Consider the following 25,495-nt stretch of genomic DNA (forward strand, 5'->3'; position numbering starts at 1 on the left):
AATGGCTTTTTGAGGAAGATGTTTATATCTATTTTGAGAAGACTTTGGGCTACCCCGAGACTTTTGGAGAAACTGATTCAGGGATGTCTATTTGGTGACCCTTTTTTTTAACTTACTTCAGACACCTCTGAAGAAAGTGGGGATTAGAGATCGTTATTGTTCTTCCCTTATTTAAAAAGAGAAAGTCTTCCTGCTTTTTTAAACTACTATTTCATAAATATAAACAGCATTACCTTGCCCCTAGGTTTTATAATACATAACCTGTTATTAAAATACATGAACTAACTCTCATCAACAATGGATTCTTCATCCCTTTTCTTTGACAACGTTGTTTTATAGCACCCCCAAACTGACTTTGTTGGGGGCCAAACCAAAAGGTCTATAGCATTGAGTTGGGTTCTGAGTCTACTTTTCTTTAAGTATTGCCCATTGTTTTATGATAGCAAGTCACAACCATTATCAGAGTACAGCTTGTTCTTTTGATCAGCCAGCTTTGAGGGACAGAAGATGAACTGTGACCCTAAAGTCACAATATCTTTTTTGAAAAACAAACTTTAGGAACTCATACATTCAAACGAACGTTTTTCAGTGTGGTCACCTTAGGAGGGCATACAATTCTTTAGCTCAAACTATTTCTGAAATTCCTCCTTTGGCTTTCAAAAACACCAAGCAGAAGAAAACTAGTCTTTAGAGGTACTAGAACACAGCTAGTGAGTAGTAGAAAAGAGATTTAGATGCTCTAGGGAGCACAGGGAAGGAGAAGATAAGGCAGAAAATTAAATAATTGACAATAACGGGCTCTAATAATCAATGGCAAAAACCATAATGCAGGCAATGAGAACTGTGGGCATATAGGAGAGAGCGCTGTGGCCTAGGACACTCAGGAAAAACTCCCTGGGAAATATGGCACTCAAATTGGCTCTGAAAGATGGATGGAATTTAAATTAGTGCAGAATTGGGAAGGGGAAAGAAAGTATCAAAATATCTTGGCTTTCCATTTATTGGAAGTCCATTGGGTTGAAAGAACAAGACTATTTCTAAAGTCCAATAACTTAGAGAATATATAGCCTCCCTAAGAATAATATTGTACTTATTTATATTCCCACTTTTTGAATAATAATAATGTATCTATTTATTGATATTCCATCTTGTTGAATAACAATATATCTACTTATATCCCCTCTTTTAAAATAATAATATATATTACATCCCTTCTGTAGGAATAATAATGTATCTCTTTCTCAATATTGTCTCTCCCCTTAGAATGGTAGCCTCTTAAAGGTAAGATTGTTTTTTTGCCTTTCTTTATATCTCCAGTTCCTAGTACAGGGCTTGGCATATAGTAAGTACTTAATAAATGTTTACTTGCTTGATAAAAGCTGATGTTCAGAAGGCAGTGTGTTATAGTGGATAGAGAGCTGGCCTCATGGTTGGGAAGAGCAAAGTGAATGACAAAATGCAGCGCAAGTGTTAGGAAAGAAGGAGTTGAAGACACTGAAGGTCCAAAGCAATGCCCTTAAAAACCCTGAGGTAGCAACATCAAGGACCATGATTGTTCATAGAACCAAAGCATCTTAGGGTTGAAAGTGCCTGGGACATAGTAGGCCCTGCTACAATAGAAGCTTTTGGATTTGACTTCATATGGCTACGGATGATCCTACTGGAAAGAATCTGGAAAGAAAGATTGTGGCTTTCTGGGCAAGAAACAAAATCTTAGGGGCACAGATGGTGTTTCATCACATTATGTTTGCCCCTCCAGAGAAGGGGTCTAGAAGAGGTTATTCAAGTGCTTCATCTGTATTTGTGAGACCAACTCACCCAGGAGGATGGGGTCACGAAAGGCAGCTTCCCTAGTTCCTTACAAAACTAGCTGTTGTCAGAAATTTTCCTATTCCTTATTTCAATTCAGGACCCACTGGGTGACACCTAGCTAATCTGTTAAAATGATCTGAGTTAATGTTTTAATCCAATTGTCTCAGGTCTTCAAAATTGCAAAATAATACCCCATCAGTCCTCCTTGTTGTTTAATTCATTAATGACTCTTGTAGTAGTCATTTCCAGATGAAAAGACTGAAAAAGGCACAAGACTGAATGGGGAGGAAGGATATATTTGGGGGTAGGATTTAGGGCTGGAAGGGTTTCTAAACATTGAATACAACAAACCCCTTAGAGGCATCTAGGTGAAGTAATGGATAGAGGTGTGGGTTTGGAGTCTTGAGTTCAAATCCCGCTTCAGACACACTTAGTATCTGTGAAAAAAGTCACTTACCCTTTGTCAGCTGAGTTTCCTCATCTGTAAAATGGGGTGAACAATAGCACCTACTACTTCACAGGATTGTTGTGAAGATAAAATGAGATGGCATATATAAAGCTCTTGGAAAACCTTCAATCAGTACAGAAATACTCACCATCATTTTTTTTTTTGGTGAGGCAATTGGGGTTAAGTGACTTATCCAGGGTTACACAGCTTGTAAGTGTCAAGGGTTGGAGGCTGGATTTGAACTCAGGTCCTCCAGACTCTAGGGCCAGTGCTCTATCCATGATCCAGTATTATTTTCAAAAGAGGAAACTGAGACCTTGAGAGGGCGAATGATTTGCCCAAGATCACATGGTAACGAAGTAGTCGAGTTGGGATTTGAACCCTTGGCTTTTGACTTGAAAAGCCAAAGTTCGTTCTTTTGCTCTGTGTCTGCTGTCTTGGAACATACTTGAGATAAAACTGCATAGGTGGCCTCCTCTCGTTTGTTGGGAAGCTTGACTAACCTAGAGTGAGGCTTAGGAACAAGTTGGCCAATGATGCAGCAAACATATGAAGTGCTGAGTATCTCCGATGGGTCTTGCCTTATGCTTCGCATCTTTCCTCTGCTCTGCTTCTGGCTCCTTTTGCATACTCTCCAGTAGGGCCTACGAGGATTATCCTCACAGGTGCCTCTAAGCTTTGCTCCAACCCTCCCAGCTTTATGCCTTTTTTGGGGGTTTATTCTTCTATTGCTGGGCCAGAGGAAATCACCATTTGGGGGGGGGGGGCAATTCATATCCGTTTGGTTTCCTTTTAAGATGATAAGCTCTTGGGCTGGCTTTCAAGAGTTGTGTGGTTTCTTGTGTTGCTCTTTCTTTGTGGGGATGCTCTTAATCCTGATGGCTAGGGGTCAGAGTGACTTCCTTCCATGAGAGGACTGATGGGATGGGTAAGAGCAGATGGGAAACCCAACTCAGGACACCTAACGACTGGCACTCTGGGAGCCAGGGATCTGGATTGACTGTCCCCAGAAGTGGAGTGATGTTGATTGCAAGCCATTGATAGCACTGTTGAACAGTGCTAGACAAGCCCAGATCCCAGACCTCCTTTGGAATCCTCATCCAGATGATGGAGTACAGGGGCAGGGCAGGTTGGAAACATGGAGTGTGATATGCGGGACCTGTCTTGGAGTCAAAACACCTGGATTCAAGTCTCTGATGTTATACCTCTGAACTGTGTGATCCTAGATAAGCCATTTAAACCTCTCTGAACCTCAGTTTCCTCCTGTGTAATAGGAGGGTAGTAATACTTGCATATCCTCTGTCATGGGAGGCATGGAAAGCACTTTGGAAATTTTGAAGCTATCATAATTGTAACCATCCCAGATAGAGTGCCATATTAGGGAACACTTAAACAGCTGGGGGAAGGGGTGTCTGAGTCTCTTGAAAAGGGGGGATCAGGGAAAGGCAGTTGAAAGGAGGAATGATGTTGATTACAAACTTCCCAGGTTTGCTGGGGGGTATCTCTGCCCTTAGATCCTCCACTGGAGAACTAGAGGTAGGATAGGGTGAGAAGTTTTGGCTTTTGTTTACCCCAACCACAGTCTGTGGTTCCCTTTCTGCCTGAAGCATCTCCCCTCCCCACCAACACCTCTGCTTGCCTTCTCACCACCTAACCAGCTCTACCCCTCCGGTTTGGTCCTGTGACAGTGAGACCATTCTGTGTGGCTCCTTCAACCTGGAATCAGAAGACATGCTAAGGAGATGGTCAAGCCCAGAAGGGGCAAGTTAACAACTTGCTTCTCTGTTTTTGTGCTTCCTTTAGTGACTACTCTCGGTAGCATCCCTGGAATCGGAAGAGGCCTAGGGATGCAGGCCGTATTCATTCAGAATCTCTCGGAGCTGGAGCGTACCAGGCTTCGGGAGATAGCCTTCTTCTGCCTTCAGGAGAAGAATCCCACCTGGCCCATCAAGATGCCCAAAGGTAAGACCAAAAGGACCCAAGAAGGGCCACTGGAATATTTCTCCTCCCACTTTTTCCCTTGACTCTCCTGGGCAACTGGAAAGATTCTCACCAGCTTCTCAGTCTCAGCCAGTCCAGGCTCCAGAGAGGAGGGGGACAGGGCTGTTGTTATGGGAAGCTTTGGATAGAGGACCCTGATTTCCATTTCAGTTCTGCCACATCATTGTTGGATGCCTCAGGACAAATCTCCAAATTGCCCTCATTTATAAAATGAGGGTACTAAAATGGATTTTGACAGGGGCTGGAAGGCTGGCCCTAATCTGCCTCTGACACTTATTTGCTTTTTAACAGTGGGAAAATTGCTTAATCTTTCAGACCCCCCTAGCAATTCTCTAAAACTTCAACAAATCAATTCAACTTTTCTACACCCTGGGCAGTTTCAGATCCCTGCCCTCCTCACCCTCCAAAATACAAAACCAAAACAAAACAGCAAAAAACCCATAGACCAATCCCAACCTTATCTTTAGCTCCAGAAAGTACTTCATCAAGATCTGTTTACTAAGGCAGGTGGTAGAATGGGAGCGGCACCTGGCTTGGAATCCAGATCCCAGAATTGGCTTTACGTCTGATTCTGGTATGATTTTAAAGAAATCTCTTCCCTTTCCTTAGAGGTCAGGTTTTACTCTGCAAAATTAGAGTGCTAACTAAAGTGATCTCGAAGGTTTGTTTTGGCTCCTAATTCTTTACAATTACACTGTACCAGAGACCACTGCCAAGCCTGGGGGATTGCTAAAAATCCTTTCCAACATCTTCATTTGGTTACTGCATCGGAAGCAATGCTCACAAAATTCATTGCAGTTGAGTACAGGTGCCCACCACTCTGCTTTATACGTGATTGACTAGTCTTTAAATTGGATTTTGGAAGGATTTTAGGCAAGTTGCAGGTTGGGATGAGAGATTTGAGTGGAGGGGAGAGATTCAGGAATCAACCTCTCTTGTTGAAGATGTCATCTCTCTCTGTGCCAGTCTTTTAGGAAAGTCCATTCTGAGCCTTTTGTAATGACTTAAGAACCCCTAAGCTCTTCTTGCTCCTTATGTTTGAGACTAGTAGTCAAACAGAGCATGGGAAATAATAATATCAATACTTATTAGGAGCTGCACAGAGATGCTACAATGAACAACTGAGTCAGTAGCCATCACCTCTGGGCAGTGTGTCTCGGGCAGACTTGATTTGCCCTGCCATCCAGTTGGCACACATTGGCCGGACATGCCATGGGCACCGATTTACTGGATGCTAGAGAGTGGCCTGGGGTCTGGATTTCACTGAGCTGGGCAGGTGGGAAGCTGTAAATACAGTCTTCATCAGTTCCAGTTGCTGTGGGCAGAGACATTAAATAATGCATGTCATTGTCGGACAGTAATAACACTGCCCAATTATGTGATCAAGGCAGCTTCAGGCCCTTTCTGAGGTAAGGAATTGTCTGCAGGTATCAGGGCTAAGGTAGCCATGATCATCCCCTTCCTTTCTTCTTCTTCTCCCACTTCCCCCACACGCACCACACCATCCTCAAGTCAGAGGGATAGAGATTGCTATGAAATCTTTTGCATTGACTTATTTGGAAATGACCAGAGTGAAGAGAGGAGGAAGCTCAAAAGTCCATGGTGGGTGGGTATGTGTGGTGGAAGGGAGGGGTGATGATTGCCGAGAACATTCTGAATGTTGGTCAATCTTTTGTGCCAGTTACGTCTTCAAAAAGTGACCATCCACAAACAGATTTGCCTCCCCACTGTCCTCTTTTGAGAGAGTCAGTAGAGAGAGTAGTAAAAAGAAAACTGGATTTTATTGGCTCTGCCACTTACTTATCATATGACCTTAGGTGGAGCCTCAGTTTCCCCTTCTATAAATGTGGGATATTAATGTTTCTCCTGCCCACCTCCCAGGACTTTTATGAATAAAGTACTTTGTAAAGCCTAAAGCACTCTAGAAATGGGAAATATTATTTTTGCCATTTTGACAAACAATTGAAAAAGAGACATGCTAGGGCTAATAGCACAGTTTCTCCCTTTGAGCAAACAATCTTGAAAGGCTCACCTAGCCAATACTGCTAGCAATGGCGGTTGTGTAGTCCAAGCCCTTGAGAGGAACCAAAGGGTGAAGAATATTTCTCCTGAGAATCCAGTCCTTGGGGACACTCAGTCCCAAGGTAAGGGCTGAATGATTGATAATAGTCAGTAAACAATGTACAGAGCCATGTGATAAGGGGTCCCAGGCAACAGATAATGCAGAGAAAGTACGCGCTCCACTTAAATGGTTGACTCTAATGTAATTCTGAGAAAACCTAACATAGATGGCTTGGTTATTTGTGTCTCTCTAATTTCCCCACTCAGAATTACATTCATGTTTGGGTAGCTTGTTGCTGCTCTTATTTCAAAGAGATGTTTATTAAATTTCCTTTATACTAGGGCACAATCATTTGGTTTTCTGGTTCTGCCCATCATTCTCTTTAATACCCCCTCCTTCTCCATGATTCTGAGGCACACGGCCTTTGAATCCTGGGTTTGGGGTGCCTCTCATTTGGGGAAACTAGAATTGGGGGGCAAGGAAAAAGAAAGGGAGGAAAATAGCCCTTTCTCTTTCCATCTCATTGAGCTGTTTGTCCCTTTTCCATTCCCTATTCTATGACTTTCCCCCCCTCGGTATAAAGAGAAAAGAGTATTTCACCAAGAATCAGTGTTTCTGGGTTCACATCCCAGATCAGCTACCTACTATCAGTATAAACTTGGGCAAATCCCATCAACATTCTAGCTGTCAATTTTCTGATCTGCCAAGTGGGTGAGGGGAGAGGAGGAATACTCCTAAGTGATCACTATTCCTCTGGGCTTTAAAATTATGTTATCGTGTTGTTAAGGAACAATCAATGGAATGGTTTGTATTGAGGGATCATTATACCTTGAAGGTCTTAGAGGCAATTCCAAACTCCTCATTCAACAGATTGAGGAAACTAAGGCATAGATAATTTGACTTGCCCAATATTACATAGGAAAGAAGTAGCAGAACTGGGATTCTAAATCAGGTCCCCAAATTCAATGCCCTTCTCATGCCTTCGAAGTCCCTTCCAATTTAGGTGATTCTTAGATTTAAGCAGAACTTTCTGTTTACAAAGCAATTATGTTTACATTATGTCATTTAATCTTCACAGCAATAATCTGAAGGTATGTTGGGCAAGCATTTTCATACTCATTTTATATATGAAGAAAACAAGGTTTGGAGGGGTTAGGTTGTTAAATGACTTGGCCCATGGCACACAAGCAATGTCCCACAATCAGGTGGAGCTTGACCTTGAGTCCAGCTCTTATGACTTGTGCTATAAGTGGAAAATATAATGAATTTGTAGTCTAGTATCCTGGGGGGTAGTGTGAACACCATCCTGTATTAGCTATGTGACCATGGACAAGTCATCCAACCACTCTAAAACCTCAGTTTCCTCATCTATAAAATAAAGGGATTTGACTATATGACCACAAATAATTACTCTAGTTCTAAAATAAGATGATGGTATATCTCCAAGTATAGTAGTCTTTTCCTTACAGCATGTTGGCTCCTGGACAAGACACTTTCTTGTACTAAAGCCCCATTGGCTAATGTTTGATGGGTTGAACCGGTTTGCTCAGGGGTTAGAACCTGTCATTTATAAGACCAAAGCTATGAGCTTCATTTCTGTGTTGGCCAGTTAGATATAGAAAGAAAATAATTCTATTCCATGGCCTGGACTAGACTGACTCTTTCTAGATTGACATTCTCATCCTCAGTGTGAGTTATCCCCATTACTGGAAACCGGAGCCAAAGTGACCATTCTTTCTCTTGATGGTGGGTGTACAATGTTTCTCTATGCAAGATAGTCCATTTCACCTGGGAGAATCTGCACTTGTGGGTCGGGAACCTCCTACTCCCAGTGGAGTGGTTGTGCTAATACAGTCAATTAATTGCTCTCCTGCAGCTCAATTGCCTTGTTGTGTGACTGACTGATGCTTTGGCTCATTTGGCTTGGTTGGGTGCCAGTTCCTGCTGGCGCTGCTGAACTGCTTCAGGTCTATTTGGCAAGCACTGCTTAAGTACCAGCTGTGTGCAGAGCACTGTATTAGGAACTGGGAGAGATGCAAAGTGTAAATAATTTCACTTAAGAAACAGTCATCAGGCATCTACTGTCAATCAATTAACAAGCCTTTATGAAGAACCTCCAATGTGCAAGGTCCTTTGGTAGGCACAGAGGATACAAAGCCAAAAATGGGGGGGGGGGGCGGGAATCAGTCCCTGCCCTCAGGAGGCTTACATTCTATGTACAAAATAAACATCAGGCTATTTTGATAAAATGTGTAGAGTTCAGCTAAGACATGGCTCCTGCCCTCATGGAGTTCACAGTCTAGTTGACTGATGAATCTTGTTCGGGAGCCATGGGGACTAGTCCCAAATTAGCGTGAGACACACTCGTCTGTCTTCTTTACATTTCATTTCCTGTCCCAGTGCCTTTGTACTTTGTACTGGCTGTTTCCCATGCTTTCGATGCCCTCTCTCATCACTCCCATCCTTTAGAATCCTTAATTCCCTTCAAGGCTCAGCTCAAGTACTTTCTCCAAGGTGAGCCCTTTTCTGGAGCCATCCCCCCATCTCCAGCCACTTTCCCCCCCTAAAAATATCTCGTATATATTTCATATATACTTTTATATATGTATTCTGGCTTTCTGACTTCCCAATGCCTGGCACATAGTAGGTGCATAATAAATGCTTGTTGGTATATTGATGATCACTTGTCAGAGATGCTATAGGGCTTCTTAACCTGAGGTCAATGAATGGTTTTCAGAGGGTCCGTGGACTATGATGGGCAAAAGTTTGTATTTTTATTTTCATTAAGGTCTAACTAAAATCAAGCAATTCCTTCAATTATGAGTTTTAAAAGACACCCATTATTCTGAGAAGGACTCCACTGGTTTTTACTAGCTTGCCAAAGGAGCTCCGAACCCCCAAAAAGGTTAAGAACCTCTCCCACACAAGGAGCTCACACCCTGGGTGGGAAGTAAAGCAGATATTCTCCAAAATTGCTTCCAGCTCTGCGAATCTCTGATTTCTCACCCAAGTTTGATTTTTTTCATCTGTGTGGGCTGAACTGGGTAAGATTGAAGGCAGAGACAAGTGGCATCGATCCGATAGCTGAAGGCACTGAGCAGAGCTAGGGAGTCAGCATGGCAGTACTCAGCTTGGGGCAGAAGAAGCTAGAGGCAAATTGAGGTTTGGGAGCATCTCCTGTTCTTTTTAATGAATAAGAACTAGGACCTTAATATGAATCAAATTTAATAGCATGCAATCCCAGATTTGAGTCCCTACTGTGGTCACATACTGAGCCTTAATCCTCTCTCCAGACTGAGTTCTTGACTTCTGGCTCTATTGAACTGTGGCCTTTGCCCTAAACTGGATCTTTGCCTCTGGCTCCAGACTGAGCCCTCCAGTGCTAGGGAGAAGAAAGTACTCTTTCTTTTTCTTTCTTTTTCTTTTTCTTTTGCATATCTTTTGTTTTTACATCACCTTCATTTCAAAATATATCCTTCCCATTCCTTTCCCAGAGAGCCATAACCTATGAGCAAGAATTAAAAAGTGAGAAGAAAAAGGCAGTTCAGCAAAACTAATCAACTGAGCCTGGCAGTTTATGCAGTATTTCACACCCCTAGTCCCCTTCCTCTGCAAAGAAAGGAGGAAGGGTCATTTTCTTATCTAGAAAAGCATTTTTATGACATTGGATCTCCCCAATTCTGCTTTCCCTAGCCACAACTCCCCCCTCACCCCGCCCCCCATAAAGCCTAGTGATGCGTGACATTCCCATAGCTGAGGTTATTGAGGAATTAGGGAAAGGGTGTCCAGCGTTAAGAGAAGTGATGAGAGGGAGGAAACATGAGTAGAGAAATGTAAGCCAGTGGAGAAGCTGCCCGAGGGGTGTATAGCTCTCCCCCGTCCTCCATTTTCTTCTCTTGGCTCTTGGAAGGTTCTATGGTGAACCTTGCTGGAGAGGAAATGGTAAACAGGGGAGACTTTGAAGCACATTGAAGCTTTTGGTCCAGGAAGGCAAATGTGGAATTAAAAGCCAATAAATAATTACGAGGAAGCTTTTTGGTGCCGTTCCAGGGCTCCCTGGCCTCTGCAGCTTCCCTGGAATCCTGCTCAAGTTGGGCTGAGACTTATATAGTTGTTGCCAAACTGACTTTTCTGTAGAGCCATGGGGACATATGCCCTTTCCTTTATGGACACCCACTCCAGAGGCCTCCCCCTAGATGGAGAGACAGACAGAGAGAAGGAGAGACAGTCAGACACACAGACATAGAGATACAGAAGAAGAGAGAGAGAAAAGAGACAAACAGGAAAGACAGACATAGAAGGGGAGAGGAAGGGAGGGAGAGAGAGAGAAGAGAGAATCAGAGAAGAGAGTCAGACAGAGGCAGAAGAAGAGAGAGAAAAATACAGGAAAGACAGAGACAGGAGAGACACATTACAGAGAGAGAAAGAGACAGAAGAAGAGAAAAGAGAGACAAAGGAGACAAGAGAAGAAAAAGGAAAGAGAGAGAGGGGGAGGGGGAAAGGGAGACAGAAAAGCAGAGAAGAGAAAGAGAAGGGGATAGACAGAGCCAGAACAAGATAGAAATGAAATGGGGCCAGGGAAGACAAGAGAAAAAGAAATCAGGGTCATGTACCCCATGTAGCAGATGAGTTGGCTCAGCCTGGGGTCTAGGGTGGGTAGTAGGTGTAAAAAGTCTCTCAGAATGTCTGAGTGCAAAAGGGCCCTCCAGTTTAGCCCAGCTCCTCTATGGGGTCCCTTCCAGATCATAGGAATCATTTAGCTTGTGTTTGGAGCCCCAGGGAGGGGGAAGTTGCCACTTCCTCTCTTGGTTCTCCTTGTTCACAAATATTTTCCCTCTCATTTAGACCATTTGGGCCTCTGAGCAGCTTCCAGCCATTGCCCCTAGATCTGCCCTACCGGGCCAAGCAGAATGAGTCCAATTCCTCTTTGCCAGCTTTTCACAGACAGCTAGAAAATCTTCCTTTAAGTCTTTTCTTCTCTAGAATAAACACCCCCAGTTTCATATTTGTACCTGTAGCTTTCTACCTGACATAAACAGGAAAATTCTAAGAGTCAGGAAAAGGGAGAAGTTTGACAAGAAATCAGTTTTTTTGGGGGGGTCTCTCAAATTAAAATGAAATCTAAATTATTACTTGCTTCTAGTAGGGATCAAATGTCAACTATGGCCATAGTGTTTGATGGTAGAGGCGTGTAGAAGAGAAACAAGTGATTCCCATAGCCAGCTGGCCTGTCTCATTTCCATAACAGTAGCCTACCAGACTGGCCTTCCTGCTGGACCTCCTAGGTGGGGGCCTTATAGGTTTGACTGTCTCTTCCCTCTCCTCCCCCCAAATGAACTTGCCCAGGATTCTTAGGGCTCTAGAAAAGGATGGTGCTGAACCCATATTTTTGATTTGTTCCCCTTTCTTTCTGTAACTTTAGCAAACAAGAAGGGCAAATTCCTTCGCAAAAGGTTGGATGTTCTAAGTCGTGACAAAAAAGGTAGGACCTCCAGTCATTGCCTGTTCTGGGTTGCCATGTTGTGGGAAGATAAGAGGCGTGGGTAATATCGCATGATGCTGAGCATGGGGAGGGCAAAATTTGGGAGTGGGGTGGGGGGTGGGATTCTTATGTGACAAATTCCAAGGATAAGGGGTGAATGGGAGTTTTGAATGGGGGCTTTTCCATTTTGCCTTTGTACCCCCCCAGTGCCTAGCACATTGCCTTGTGCAGAGTAGGCATTTAATGAATTCTTATTGAATTCGACTGAATAGGGTGGGGGGCAGTGGTCAGTGGAACTCAGAACTTGACAATGGCTGTTCTGCCATCACCCCTCTTGGGCAAGTCCCCGAATCCTATAAATACTAAATCGAATAAAGGGAACCCATTGAACATTTCTTTCTAAGACTACAGATAGGGCCTTCCATTTCCACATGCTGTGGAACAAACTCCTTAGAATCATAGGATACTGGAAGAGATCCTGGAGACCACTGAATCCAACTAAGACCAGACTTGAGCCCCCTCTACAACATTCCTGACAAATAGACATCCAGCCTCTGCTTGAAAGCCTCCAGATGATTGTGGGAATCAATCATCTCCTTGATCTGCCCATTCTCCTTAATTGCTAGCTGTCCAAATTGTTAGCCATGATAATGTTATAATAGATAATTGTTATCTAAGATAAATATTTAATGATATCTTAGCCCAAATTGTCCTCTCTGGAACTTCCACTCATTGCTCCTCTTGTAGCCAAGCAGAACAAACCTGCACCTCTTCCATATGACAATCCTTTAGATGCTTGGAGATGACAATCGTGTCCCCACCCCAAGTGTTCTCTTTTCCAAGCTAAACGCCCCCAGTTCCTTCAACTGATCTTTAGATGCCCCTTCATCATCTTCCTAGCTCTCCTCTGGCCATGCTCCAGTGTGTCAAAGTTTTTCCTAAAATGCCGTCCCCAGAACTGAATTTAAAACTGGAGTCTTCCACCTGGATAATATGCAAGATTTTATCAGATGCTTTGTTAAAAAATTATTTTTATAAGATCATACTATGTTTTTATGATTTTTCTTTATTACCTACCCATATTTTCATCTCTTGTACATGACCTTAAAATCAAAGTTAGGATGAGTCTCCTGTGCATCCACATTGTTCTTTTCAAACATCTCTCTCTGGCTTTTCTTCCTCATTAAAATTGTTTCACTTTGGATAGTCTGAATTTCATTCTGCTGAACTTCTCATCCTTCCAGGGATGGCTTACCCTGCAGAATTCTAGGCTATGTTGTCCTTTTCTGAAAGGAAACCTTTTCCTTTGAAATGTGCTCTCCAACAATCTAAGGTGGTATATCAGATATCCCTGATTTTACTCCCCTTTCATAAAATCTGAAATGGAGTAGTCACTTGTCCTCTAGATTCTCATTATTTCCATCCCAGAAATTCCATCTCAACTCTTTATTGTTGAGAATCACACCTAGAATAGAAATTTTTCTTCTTGTTCTTAATGATTCCTTTTCCTTCTCTTGTTTCTTCCCCCCCCCTTTTATTCGAGCCTTTCATCATCTCCAACCCTCCTCCTTCAGGTTGAGCTCTTCTCTGTCTTCTTAAATTTTTCAAGTCCTTCCAAATTTCCCCTTTCCCCAAATCAATCTCTGATCCTTTCCCCAATATCTTCTTTATAATTCCTTCTCCTTCTTTTCCTTTTTCAACCCAAATCTTTCTCCTATATTCTCCTTAGAGTTCCTGTCCAGGATTCTTCAGTCCTCTGTATAGTCCTCTGTTTTTCAACTCCCAGAAACCAGTCTGACTTAAGATGAATGGGAGATAATGAAATCAGAACAGCTGGATTAGAATCACTGCTTTGCTAATTACTGCCTTTGTGAATTAGGATGAATCACTCAATGTTTTAGGGCCTTGGTTTCTTAATCTGCCTCTTCATTAACCTTTTAGAAACTCAAAATTCTGATTCTTCAGAGGTTATTATATTATGTGTCATACAAGCAGATCACATCACTTGAAAAACACTAGTGTTAAAAAGATAAGTTTTTCCTTCCTTGGGGAAATTTGGGATCATGGAAAGTATTGTATAGTTTTCCAAATGCAATCTAGATTGCTCTCATCTAATCAATTCTGAGCACTGCCATCTACAATCTAGACAATAGGCATTCTATATCCAGTTGATTTTTCCCGTGTGCATTATAAGGATAAATTCTTCTCTGAGATGATTGGGCTCATTTAATAGGCTTTACAGTATTCTTGAACTTGATATAGTCCAATTTCCTGCAGACAAGAGCATGTGGAGGACTTCACCTGTGTAGATACAGGGAATATTTCTTGTATTTGGCTTCTGTTCTGGACATCTTCCATCATGAGCAAATAGCTTTTGTGACCCATATATGCCTTTCTGTTTCATGTTTCAATTGATTTTTAAAAATCAGGAGATTTTTTCCAACAAAGTCCTGTTTTATCTATTAAGAAGCCCTGCATGGTATTAACATGTGCATGGGAAACATTTTGTTGCGGGAGAGTCTTTAAGGCTGCGTTCTGTTCTGCCCAATCAAATGCTTTTAAATAATCAACAAACAATACTTAGAGTGGGATCTTGTACTCCTTGAACCTTTGTCAAGTATGAGACTGTAAACATAGTGTCTGTTGTAGAATATTATTTATAAAAGCCTGCCTTTTTCTCTCATATTTTCAAAAAGGATGCCTTTGATATGTAGGCAGATTAATCTCATAAAGATTTTGTTGATATGAGAAAGTAGGCTTGTGGGTTGGTAGTTATCAATAACTTCTCAATCATCTTTTTTGTAGAGTATTAACACCCATGATTTTTTCCCACTTGTTTGTTATCTTTCCTTTTTTCAAATATTTTGGTTTGTTTGGTTTTTTTGGTCTCTTCATTGTGGTGATTGATTTACTTTGGTTCAACTTCCATAGGAATTGGTGATGGTTCATGTTAATGTCTGTTCCTTGTTCCTTCATCCATTTATTGGACATCAGTAGCCATTTAATTAGGTCAGTTTGGAACTATTTTGATTGTACACCATGTTCACTTTTCATCTTTACACTTTTTTTCCTAATTTGGTATTGATTTTGATCTTTACTCTAGCAAGCCAGTGGTCTTCAACATGACTCCTGTATCAGCAACAAGTTATTTCATATATTATAAGAGAGTCAGTTTTATTTTTGAAATGTTTCTTGTGAATGTCTTTTTTTGTTATGAGCATGAGCATTGCAAGATAAGATGACCAACTACTCTTTGAAATGATGTTTCTTGTCTTTAGAAGTACAATGAAATCAACTTCACTTCTTTCCTTTTGGTATCATTTATAGTGAGAATGTCCAATATTGGATAATTTAGTTCCTTCAATGCTTTCACATTAGTTGGGGAATGGACAAGAATATCACATTTAGAATGCCAGCAGGTTAATAAATTGTCTAAAATAGTGTGATTCTTTGCAACTTCTACACCTTTTCTATAGCTTTACCACTATAATTCTAGAAATGGAAGAGAGCCATAGAAGTCTTGAGTGCCATTTTGTATTTTTCTTTGTTTTACAGTTTGCCATAGCCAAAGAACCTATCATTTAGTTTAATCCCACGTGGTAAGGTTGGCCCCAGACAATCAATTAAAACTCAAGTAAGGGAACTTGGAGTTTTGTTGTTTAGTCTTTTTCAGTTGTGTCCAACTCTTCATGACCCCATTGGGATTTTTTTTTTGGCAAAGATATTGGAGTAGCTTGCCGTTTCCTTCTCCAGCTCATTTTACACACAAGGAGACTGAGGCAAGTGGGATTAAGTGATTTGCCCAGAGTCACAGAGCTAATAAGTGTCTGAGAACAGATTTGAACTCAGGAAGATGAGTCTTCCTGACTCTAGGCCTTGCACTCTATCCCCTATGGCACTTAGTTCCCCCTTCATCTGGAAGTTACTGTCAGCCATTCCCTAAAGAATCACCTAAATTCTGTGTAGAGGTCTACTCAACATTCCTCAAGCAAGTAGAAATGGAGCTAGAGAAGTTTCAGACAAGGACAACTAAAGTAATTGAAAAGATGGAGTGGTGGTGGCTATATGAGCCTGGCCAAAAAGAAAAGTTGAGGCTTGATGTTTCTAGGCTCAGGAATGATGATGGAGCTGAGCAAATAAATTTGTTTATCAAGCTTTAGATGCTAAGTGGAGGGAGATTCTTGGAAAGATGAAAAGGAAAAATTCGGACAAAACAAAGGTCAAAATTCACTTTGGGGAACTCCTCTACAGAGAGGATATAAGCTAAAAGGACAAACAGTTTGACAAGTGGTTGGATCAATTTTTGGGTGACAGATCTAGACTGAGAGCCAAGAGACCAGGGTTTGAATCTCACAGCCACTGACCAGCAGTGATTCCTCTTCCTTCTCTTGGCCTTAGTTTCCTCTTGTATATGATAAAGGGGTCTCACTGTTTAGATGATGTCTAAGATCCCCTTGACCCTTGATCTATGAATCAATACTTCCTTGAGGGGTATCCGCCAAGTCTTGAGTTCTAGCCACCTCTGCAAATTCCCATGAACACACCCCTTATCCAAAATGTATGCAACTATCCTCTTGCACCTTCCTCTTTTGACCCAATTTAGTTTCCCCAGATAATGCTCAGACCTTTGGGATCCCCCTCTCCCAAGTCATTGCCAACGACTTGGCCAACAAACGGCAGAGGGAAGCCATGAAGGTTCCTCGGAGACAAGGCATTGATGTGGAGGCTTCCGTGCTTCGGTTCCTCACAGAGAAACATCGCCAGTGCATGCAAGGAGAGCACTCCCTGCTGGGAGCCCTGATGGAGTATCACAGGGAGCCTCTGACTCCCCTGTTTGCAGACCATCCTCCCAAGATCCAGAGAAGGGTAAGTTCCAAACTTAGTATGGTATGAGCAAGTATTGTGTGTGCCTTGAGAACCATGTAGAATTGGGAGTTGTGATAACAATTATTCCAGAGAGGGTACTTACTACCCTCACAAGGTTAATGGATAAGGGCCAGAACTGGTTTCTCTGGCCCTTTCTTGGTGGAAGCAGCAGTAACCTGAGTTCTTGGACACTTATCCTACAGTGAGCAGTCTTGGATGGCTTAAGAAAAGTGGTTAATTTATCTAAGTGAGTATTGCTTAGGAAGTTATCTTGAACTTGCATGCTTTTTCTGATTTAAAAAATTAATGTTTTTAACTAACAAGCATTTAAAAATTAATCTGTCCCTTGTCTATCGTTCCTTGTCCTTCCTTACTTTCTTGAGAAAATTAAAAAGAACCCCCCCTCAATAAAGCCCTCAATATCTAGTCCGGGAAAACAAATTCCCACATTGGCCATGTCTGAAAAAAAATATCTCTTTCGGCATTTTAAGTTCATCTCCTCTCTGTCAGGAGGTGAGTGGCATGTTTCATGTTCATTCCTTTGGATTCGTGATTCATCATTGTGTTGGTTGGAGTTCTAGAGTCTTTCAAAGTTGCTTTTCTCTGTGACGTTATCATTGTACAGATCGTTGTACTTCTGCTCACTTTGCTGTGCATCAACTCATAAAGGTCTTCTCGTCTTCCTCAGAAATTGTCCATATCACCATTTTTATGGCACAACAATATTCCATTGCATCAATACATCATGATTTGTTTAGCCATTCCCCAATAGGACATCCCTTTAGTTACTGATTTCTGGCTACCGCAAAAAGCCACAATTAATATTTTTAGGTCCTTTCCCTCTTTAATTTTCTGGGGTTATATCTATTAGTGGTTTATCTTGGTCAAGGGCTATGTACAATTTGGTTATTTTCTGGGAATAGTTCTAAATTGCTTTCTAGAATGGCTGGACCAATTCAGTTCCACCAACTATACATTAGTGTATCGTTTTTCCATTAGCCCCTCCAACATTTGTCATTGTCCTCTTGTCATTTTTGGCAGTCTGATGTGTGTGAGGTGGAATTTTAAAGTTGTTTTTAGTGTGCACTTCTCTAATTGTGCATGGCTTCCCTGTTATACATTCCATGCTTCCTGGTTGTCTTGGCAGTTTCCAGGAGAATCCCAGTGGGGACAGAGTGGGGAGGGGACCAGGTTTAGAGTCTTCACTACCCAATTCCTTCCTAGAGTCTCCCCATTTTTCTGCAGGGGGGCTTATCTGTTGACTGCATTTTCGATTTGGATCAAGGCAACTCGCGCCTATTGGAGGCCCTGCAGCTCTCTCTCCCTGCCAGTCAGGAGGGTGTAAAGCTCATGGGCAATGAGGAGAAGTTGGGGCTCAACCCTATTTTCCGACAGGTCCCCGTCATTGTGGACAAGTGTTGTGAGCACATCGAGGAGCATGGTAAATATATGAGGGGAGGAGGGAAGGAGGGAGTTTTAAGTGGGGTGAAAAAATAGTAAAATGGTTTGAGCAATGTCTAATCATCCCACCTTTCGCTACTGTATGTAGTCTGATCACGTTAGATATAAGCAGCACTAGCACAGAAAGAAAAGGGAAAAAAATCCATGGAAGAAGAAATTAGGGAAGTTCAGTTTGTTGAGGAGAAACTATTCCTACCTCTGTATAGTTAGAAAGGTTCTCAGAGGTCACTTAGTCCAACCTGCACCTGAATGAGAATCCCATACTCTTCACAACACACCCAGCAAATGGTTATCCAGTATCTACCTCAAGACCGCTAGTGACAGAGAGTTTGTTACTCCAATAAAAATAACTGAAGATGATTGTTACTAATCACGTCTTTCCTATCTAGAACTTGGTTAATTGATTTACAAAAATACATAGGAATTTGTTTATTCCCTTTTAAATTTCGTATCATTAATTTTGCTGGCCATGATATAATTTTGTAACTTGATTATCTCATCTATCATATTTGCTCTGCTCCCAGCTTTGGGTTCTCTGCGAAAATGAGCACCCCATCTATGGCTTTATCCCAATTAATGACAAAAATATAGACTGGTCAGGACCATGGACAGAGTCCTAGTGGCTTTCTAATTGAGGTTGCATTGTTCTCATCTATCAAGACTCTTTGGAAGTTTTTTTTTTTTTTTTTTTTTTTTTTTTTTTTGTTTTGTTTTTTTGTTTTTTTGACTAGCTAAGAATCTACATAACTGTACCTCCCCACAACTTGTTCACAATGGAATCATTACAGATTTTGTCAAATACTTGGTCAAAATCAAGACATACACATCTATGGCATTCTGCTGATTTCCAAACTTAGTAACACTATTTTAAAAGGAAATGTAATTAGTTTGACATGAATTATTCTTCATAAACTTATTAGCTCCTAATTATCATGGTGTTTTTTTTTCTAAATGCTTACAACCCCTCTTAGTTTAATCGTCAGTTCTTGCTAGGGATTGATAGCAAACTGAGTGGGATTCCCAAGTTTGGGATTCCACCCTTTGCTACAACTTTTTGAAAACTGGAATGACATTTGTGGTCAGGATATGAACAATTCACTGATCAAGGTTAAAACTCAGCACAGGGCTGGGGTTAGGAATAAGTCTAGAACTAGGAGCAAGGCTTAATCTGAAACCAGGGTTAGGCAGAAGCCCTACACAGAAATTAACAATACAGCCTAATGAGATATGGAGATCCAAGTGAAAAATTCCAGGTTGCTACTCCAGTAGATTCTAGAGCCATGATTTCCATCAAAATGACCCCTGGATGAGAGAAGGATTTCTTGTCTTGGCAGTGGGCAGTAGGCATCAGGATAGTGGACTGGCACTTAGGGCTAGTGTTACCCCATGTCATGTCTAACTATTCTTTCAGGTCTGAAGACCCTTGGGATTTTCCGTGTTGGAAGCTCCAAGAAGAGAGTGAAGGAGGTAGAGAGATATTTACGTGACTGATTTGGGGAGATACGGGGATAAGGGTGTGGCTTGGGGACAGGTGTATATGTGGGAATTCCCTCAGAGAACAGTCAAGGTATGCTCCCTCTGGGGACTTGCCTGATTGGCTATTTCTCCTCGGACACTCTTCTGGGTGACCTGGCTTCCATGTCCCGGCACAATGGGGAGAGACAAAGGGGAAGAATAACAGAAAGCACATTCAGTAATGTTAGAAACTAGAAAATGGAAGAGGAGAATGAAGTTGATGAATGTTCAGGAGAAATATTAGTGAGAAGGGAAGTCAAGGAGGAGGAAGTTAAAATTATTGGACAAACTAAGTAAGGGAGCACATTTTCCATATTTTCCAAAGAATTTTCACTGGTATGGGACTAAGAAACCAGTTTCTTCATTTATATTCTCCATCACTGGAGCGTAAATTGAATTCTTTCCCATGTTTTGAGGCTTGAGCAGAGGAAGAGAAAGGGAAGTGTAGACAAAATCCTGTCTGATGGTGGAGACAACTTGTCATGAGGAAGTTTCTGAGAGAGGCAGTATGGTATAGTGCAGGGGTCCTCAAACTAAGGCCCGCGGGCCAGATGCGGCAGCTGAATATGACTATCCCCCTCACCCAGGGCTATGAAGTTTCTTTATTTAAAGGCCCACAAAACAAAGTTTTTGTTTTTACTATAGTCTGGCCCTCCAACAGTCTGGGGGACAGTGAACTGGCCCCCTATTTAAAAAGTTTGAGGACCCCTGATATAGTGGATAGAGTGCTGAATGTGGAGTCAAGAAGATCTGCATTCAAATCTAGACTCTGACATATTAGCTTTGTGACCTTGGAGAATTCACATCACCTCACAAAGTCTCATTTTCCTCATTTTGAAAATGATCGGGTTGGATCCAGTGGCCTTTAAGTTTTCTTCCAAATCAAAATTGATGAGAAAGCTACTCATTTGATGGGGGAAGTTACCCACAGGGAGATCATGGTAGTGTGGGGAAGCCATGGCCCTTCCCATGAAGGAGACCTGCCTGGTCTGATGGGGAAGCACAGTCTCTGAAGAGTTCCGTGATGGGATGAAATAGTGAATGGGCAGGATGGGAGAAGCATGGTAGCATGAAGCATGGGAGGGAGGAATGCAATGGGCGGTGGGAGGGGTCATAAGGGAAGTGATGAAAATGGTGGAGGGGACACCCAGGAGATTGGGGTGAGGAAAACTTTGGGTCTCCAGGTGTTCTGTGGATGGACCCGATTGTGTTTGATGAGTTCTTTGAGCTTATTTTAGCAGGTATCCTTGCTGGAGCACCTCTGAACTCCTATAGCGAATTGTGCCTCTTTTGTTCCTATTTCTTATCACGTCCTGACTCTTCTGGTAGTTTCTCGGGTCCATGTCTTGTTGTGTCTTGTCTTGTCTTGTTCTGTCTTTTCTTGTTTCCTTTTGTGAACTAGAAGCTCTCTGAGGGCAGTGATCATGTCTTAGGCTCCTCTGTACCCCCCATCATTCCATGGGATAGCAATCAACCAATCAATCAAAAGCTATTTCTTATACATTCTATGCCAGGATTGGAGATACAAAGACAAAAGGGGGTTCCCTAGAATGTTCAATATATGCTCACAGTTTCAGTTCTTGTAGCATTTTCCTCATATAACTGTGAGGTGATTGCTATCCTGGTTTTACACACTGAGTTTGAGAGAAGGAAAATACTTGGCTTTGGCCACACAGCTAGTAAGTGGGGGAGCCAAGACTAGAACCTAGGTTTCCTAACAGGCCTGAGCATTTCTCACTGCACTGGGCTGCCCCAACCTAAAAGGGTTTGTGAATTTGACATCAGATAGAGCACTTGAAGGTTTACAAATCACCTTCCTCACAGCCACCCTCTGGGATCAGTACTGCCAAGATTCTTAGCTCCATTTTGCCAGTGATGACACTGGGACCCAAAGAAGGGAAATCCAAGTTCAGATGGGGAACAAGTAGCAGGCATTCAATCCCAGTAATCCCAGTTCTCCTGGCTGCATACTCAGTATTTCCTTGTTCACTGTAGGTCTCTAGCAGACTGTTTGGAAAGGTGCTTTGAAGCTGGGAAGCCTTCCCAGAGCCTCTCAAACTGCTCCAGCTACACAGAAGACTAAAGGGAGGGAATGGGAGGAGGGAGGGGCAGCAGGACAGCTGCCTTATTCTTCCTCTTTTCCTCCTTTTAGCTTCGTGAAGAATTTGATCAAGGCTTGGACGTCACACTGGATGAGACCCAGAGCGTTCATGATGTGGCAGCACTGCTTAAGGAGTTTCTGCGGGATCTCAGTGAGCCCCTGGTGCCCCGGGAGTTCTACCAAGTTTTTCTCCGAGCCGCCAGTAAGTAAATTCTTAAACCCGGTGGAGCTAGGTAAGGGCAAAGGGTCCGGTTTTGAGCACAAGTTCATATGGGATGAATGGCAAAGCGGAAAGGCATGGAGGGAAAGGCCGAGAAAGGTAGGACCTGGTTGTTCCCTAGACAGAGGACATCCACCACTCTTCAGAATGGAGAAAAATCCTCACAGTGGGAGGCCCTTCAGTTTCCAGAGACACCATCTTTTCTTTGATCAGAGGCGGCTACCGAGCGGCATCTCCTAAGATCCAAGATGTCTGGTGTCTAGCTAAGATAGCTCAATCTCATGCCTTCCTTCTCCACAGGTCTGCCTACCGGTGAGAGGCTGGCTATCTTGCAGCTGCTGATTTTTCTGCTGCCCCCATGCAACTGCGATACTCTGTACCGCCTCCTGCAGTTCCTGGATAAAGTGTCCAAGCATTGCGAGGACACCATTGGGCCTCAGGGCCAGATGGTAAATGGGCAAGGAAGGAGGTTGAGGGAAGGGATGTGAGATGGACAACAAGGACAAATCCGACTGCATGCAAAAAGACACACTAAGGAAGTGACAGAAATGTCCAACTGTGTCTTCTTTTGTTTCCTGCTCACTCCTTCATTTTCCTCTCTAGATTTCTGGCAATCGGATGACCACCGCCAACTTGGCTATGATTTTTGGACCCAACATCCTGCAGAAGGAGAAGATGCACGAGAAGGACACCAAAGTTCTGGGGATGGAGGAGAGCACAGCCATGATCACTGTGCTCCAGACACTGATTGAGAATTTCCGGCTCCTTTACATGGTATGAAAAGAAGCTCAGTTGGGTGATCTTGGCTTTCCATCTCCCAAATCCTTTACCCATTCTGCCTGTTGGTAGTATATGGTGTTCCACCATCTTGGAACTCCAAATAATAGAAGAAAATGATGAGTTTTAAACGGGTTTTAAAGGAGTTTTAAAGAGATCTGGGGACACAGCCCTGGTCAGTAGGGGATCTAGAATTACTTCTGAGACAATCCATTTTATATGAGGGCTCTTCAAGTAATTATAGAAGTTTGTCCTCAACTTAAGTCCTCACTTCTTTCTCCATCCTCATACTGATATGATCTCCAGGTCTGTCATCTTGGTTGCTCACCAGTTTACCAATGTCCTTCCTAAAATGTGGCAGCCAAAACTAAACACTCCAGATGTGGTCTAACTAGGGGATGGTACCAAGAGACTGTCATTTCCCTGCCTCTTTCAGCACAATGATTTTCTCAACTATTTTGGCTTCTGTATCACACCATTACCATGTGTGAAACTTGCAGTGCATTTAAGAAAAGCCTCCCCAGATCGTACAGTAACTTAGTTTTCTTGACTCTTAGGCCATCCCAATGAAATGATCTAACTAGAATAATCCTACAGGCAAATCTTACAGGAACGGGGAGAAAGAGAAAATAGAAACATAGGGAAGAGGTAACTCTCTGAAAAGCTATAGGGGTAAAGGGGAATCATAGCGATGAAGCTTCCCTGATGGCCCTGTCCCTGAGGAGACTGACAGTGAAGGATGCAAAGTCTCTAGGCATTTGGCTCCAGAGTTAAGACTCCTGGAGAGAGGTTCTTGCCTGGGAGGAAGAAGGCTTTGGATGGTTGTCCACTGAGGAGCCAATTCCTTTCCCAGGTGCCCCCTGATGTGCAGAGCGAAGTACTTCTCAGCCTGTGGCACACTGACCCTGATGTCATTGAATATCTTCTGCGTCAAAAATTCAAGACCCCCATGCCCTTGGCGGTCCCCGAGACATCAGCTTCTGATAGCGAGTCCACCTCTGCTTCTGAATGTGTCTCTGCTTCTGGATCTCTCTCCTGCTCTGCCCTCGAATCTGCCACATCCTCCATCATTCACATGTGAGTAACTCAGGAGAGTGGGTGATCATCTCAGGCTGGGGGGGGGGACCCTGGAAGCCATATTTTTCAGCCATGAGGAGTAGAAAGAGGCAGCAAGAAATGAGAGAGAATGACATCAAATTATCCTCTATGAATCCCTGTTTATGCAGATTTTGTGTGCGGAAGGGAGGGGGGCTATAATTTCTATTTTTAAGTTCAGTAGAAGAGTATACCCAAACTACCTCTAATGGACAATGGTGGGCTCCTGCCACAATTGTGAATGTCAATTCTGAAAGTAGCTCAATTTGGCTTTTTTCTGCTTCCTTCCCCCACCCCTGCAAAAATGGTTCTGTCCAAATCTACCTTCCTTCTTCCCTTCAGCAAAACCCACCATGCCTCTCCTTAAATACAGATAATGAAAAATTAGCCAAAGATCTTGGAGTAGCTTGCCCTTTTCAATTTCAGGGGTGTGCGCAAGGAAACTGATGAGGCCGTGGCCAGTACCAGTTCCGGGGCAGTCCAGATCCCCACTCTCTTCCCGCCGTTCTCCTTCCTGAGGCTCCCTGGCCGCATGGAAAAGGAAACTGCCAAGAGCTCCAAAACTATCTTCTGCCTGCGTCCCTTCAGGTCTAGCCACGGAGCTCAGAGCCCTGATGATGCCTCCTCCAGCCAAGGTGAGCCCAGAGTCTGGTGATATGTTTCAGGGGCCATGTTGGGCAGGGGCCCTCGAGATCCTCTCAGAGGCCCCTGTCAGCCACTGCCAAGCCCGATACAGAGCTGCATTTCAGTCCTGGGCTGTGGTTTTCAGTACCTAAGGAAAACTGAAAGATCGTTGTTAATATTTGATTGTTAATATTTTTCAGGAGTCTGCATGAGGCTGTTCTCATCCCACAGCCAGCGCCAGGCGGCCCGTGCCGAGGAAGATGTCGTGGAAGAGCAGGCCCCCCAGGCTGCAGCCAAAGAGGAACAGGATGAGGCCGAATTCAAGGGCAAGGGCAAGGGCAAGGGCAAGGGCAAAGGCAAGGGCAAGGGCAAGGGCAAGGCCCCCGCAAAATCTGAAAAGCGGGCCAAATCCCCCCTTTCTGATGATAGCGATTCTGAACCACGCCCTGGCTGCAGCTGGTTCCAGTCCTAAACGGACACCTATCTATTGCTCGCTCTGCGATTTCTGCTCCCCTCCCCCACCACCACCCTCACCCCCGTAACTCCCTTGCAACGTGCCGGGCAGGATCTGACAGGTGCCAACTTGTAGAGTGGTGTGAGAGATCTAGGTGGGTGAGAAATTTGAGGCTGAAACTCCAGAGGCTGTCAATCAGGACTGAGTCAGGCTTCTGTGGGGAGGTGGAGAGGTTCTCGTGAGTTCTCACACCTGGAGAGCCCTCCAGGCCAAGATTTCCAAAATATTTCTGTCCTCAGCAGAAGGGATGGTCCGGGTCTTCATCTCTTCTGACAAACATCACACAAATTGATGACCCAGAAACATTCCCAACTTCTTTGGTGCTGTTCTCTACTTGAGGACCTCAGGGGAGAGGGACCAAAGTTTGAAAAGACCAAAAGACCATGGGATGTGAGAGCAGAAGGGGACTTTGGGGACCACTTAGTTTTTCATCCTAAAATGAGGTGACTGACCAATGGTCTTTGAGGTCCCTTTCAGCTCTCCATCTTATGCGCCCAAGACTCCCGATTCCAAATCC

At 43.2% G+C, this 25,495-nt stretch overlaps 1 protein-coding gene across 2 annotated transcripts; it reads left to right on the forward strand.

Moving 5' to 3' along the window:
* Positions 1-3,608: 3,608 nt before the first annotated feature.
* On the forward strand, positions 3,609-25,139 carry ARHGAP36 (Rho GTPase activating protein 36). Of its 2 annotated transcripts, none has more exons than XM_031944582.1 (11): positions 3,609-4,222; positions 11,746-11,805; positions 16,418-16,671; positions 17,917-18,112; positions 19,544-19,599; positions 21,800-21,950; positions 22,269-22,417; positions 22,572-22,742; positions 23,599-23,822; positions 24,267-24,475; positions 24,665-25,139. In XM_031944582.1, the coding sequence occupies exons 1-11, from the start codon at positions 4,003-4,005 to the stop codon at positions 24,934-24,936; spliced, it is 1,962 nt and encodes a 653-aa protein (XP_031800442.1). In that variant the 5' UTR covers positions 3,609-4,002; the 3' UTR covers positions 24,937-25,139. The 2 variants fall into 2 exon arrangements, with proteins under 2 accessions (XP_031800442.1, XP_031800443.1); XM_031944583.1 differs by having other exon boundaries at positions 3,610-4,222; positions 18,067-18,112.
* The last annotated feature ends 356 nt before the right edge of the window (positions 25,140-25,495 follow it).

This window comes from Sarcophilus harrisii, chromosome X, assembly GCF_902635505.1.
Source record: "Sarcophilus harrisii chromosome X, mSarHar1.11, whole genome shotgun sequence".
Classification (NCBI taxonomy): Eukaryota; Metazoa; Chordata; class Mammalia; order Dasyuromorphia; family Dasyuridae; genus Sarcophilus; species Sarcophilus harrisii.

Bases quoted from the DNA above. Each gene is read 5' to 3' on its own strand.
- ARHGAP36 (XM_031944582.1), top strand. From the start codon at position 4,003: ATGGTCAAGCCCAGAAGGGGCAAGTTAACAACTTGCTTCTCTGTTTTT. The intron at 4,223-11,745 runs GTAAGACCAAAA...CTGTAACTTTAG, and splicing joins GCCCATCAAGATGCCCAAAG to CAAACAAGAAGGGCAAATTC. The intron at 21,951-22,268 runs GTAAGTAAATTC...CCTTCTCCACAG, and splicing joins AGTTTTTCTCCGAGCCGCCA to GTCTGCCTACCGGTGAGAGG.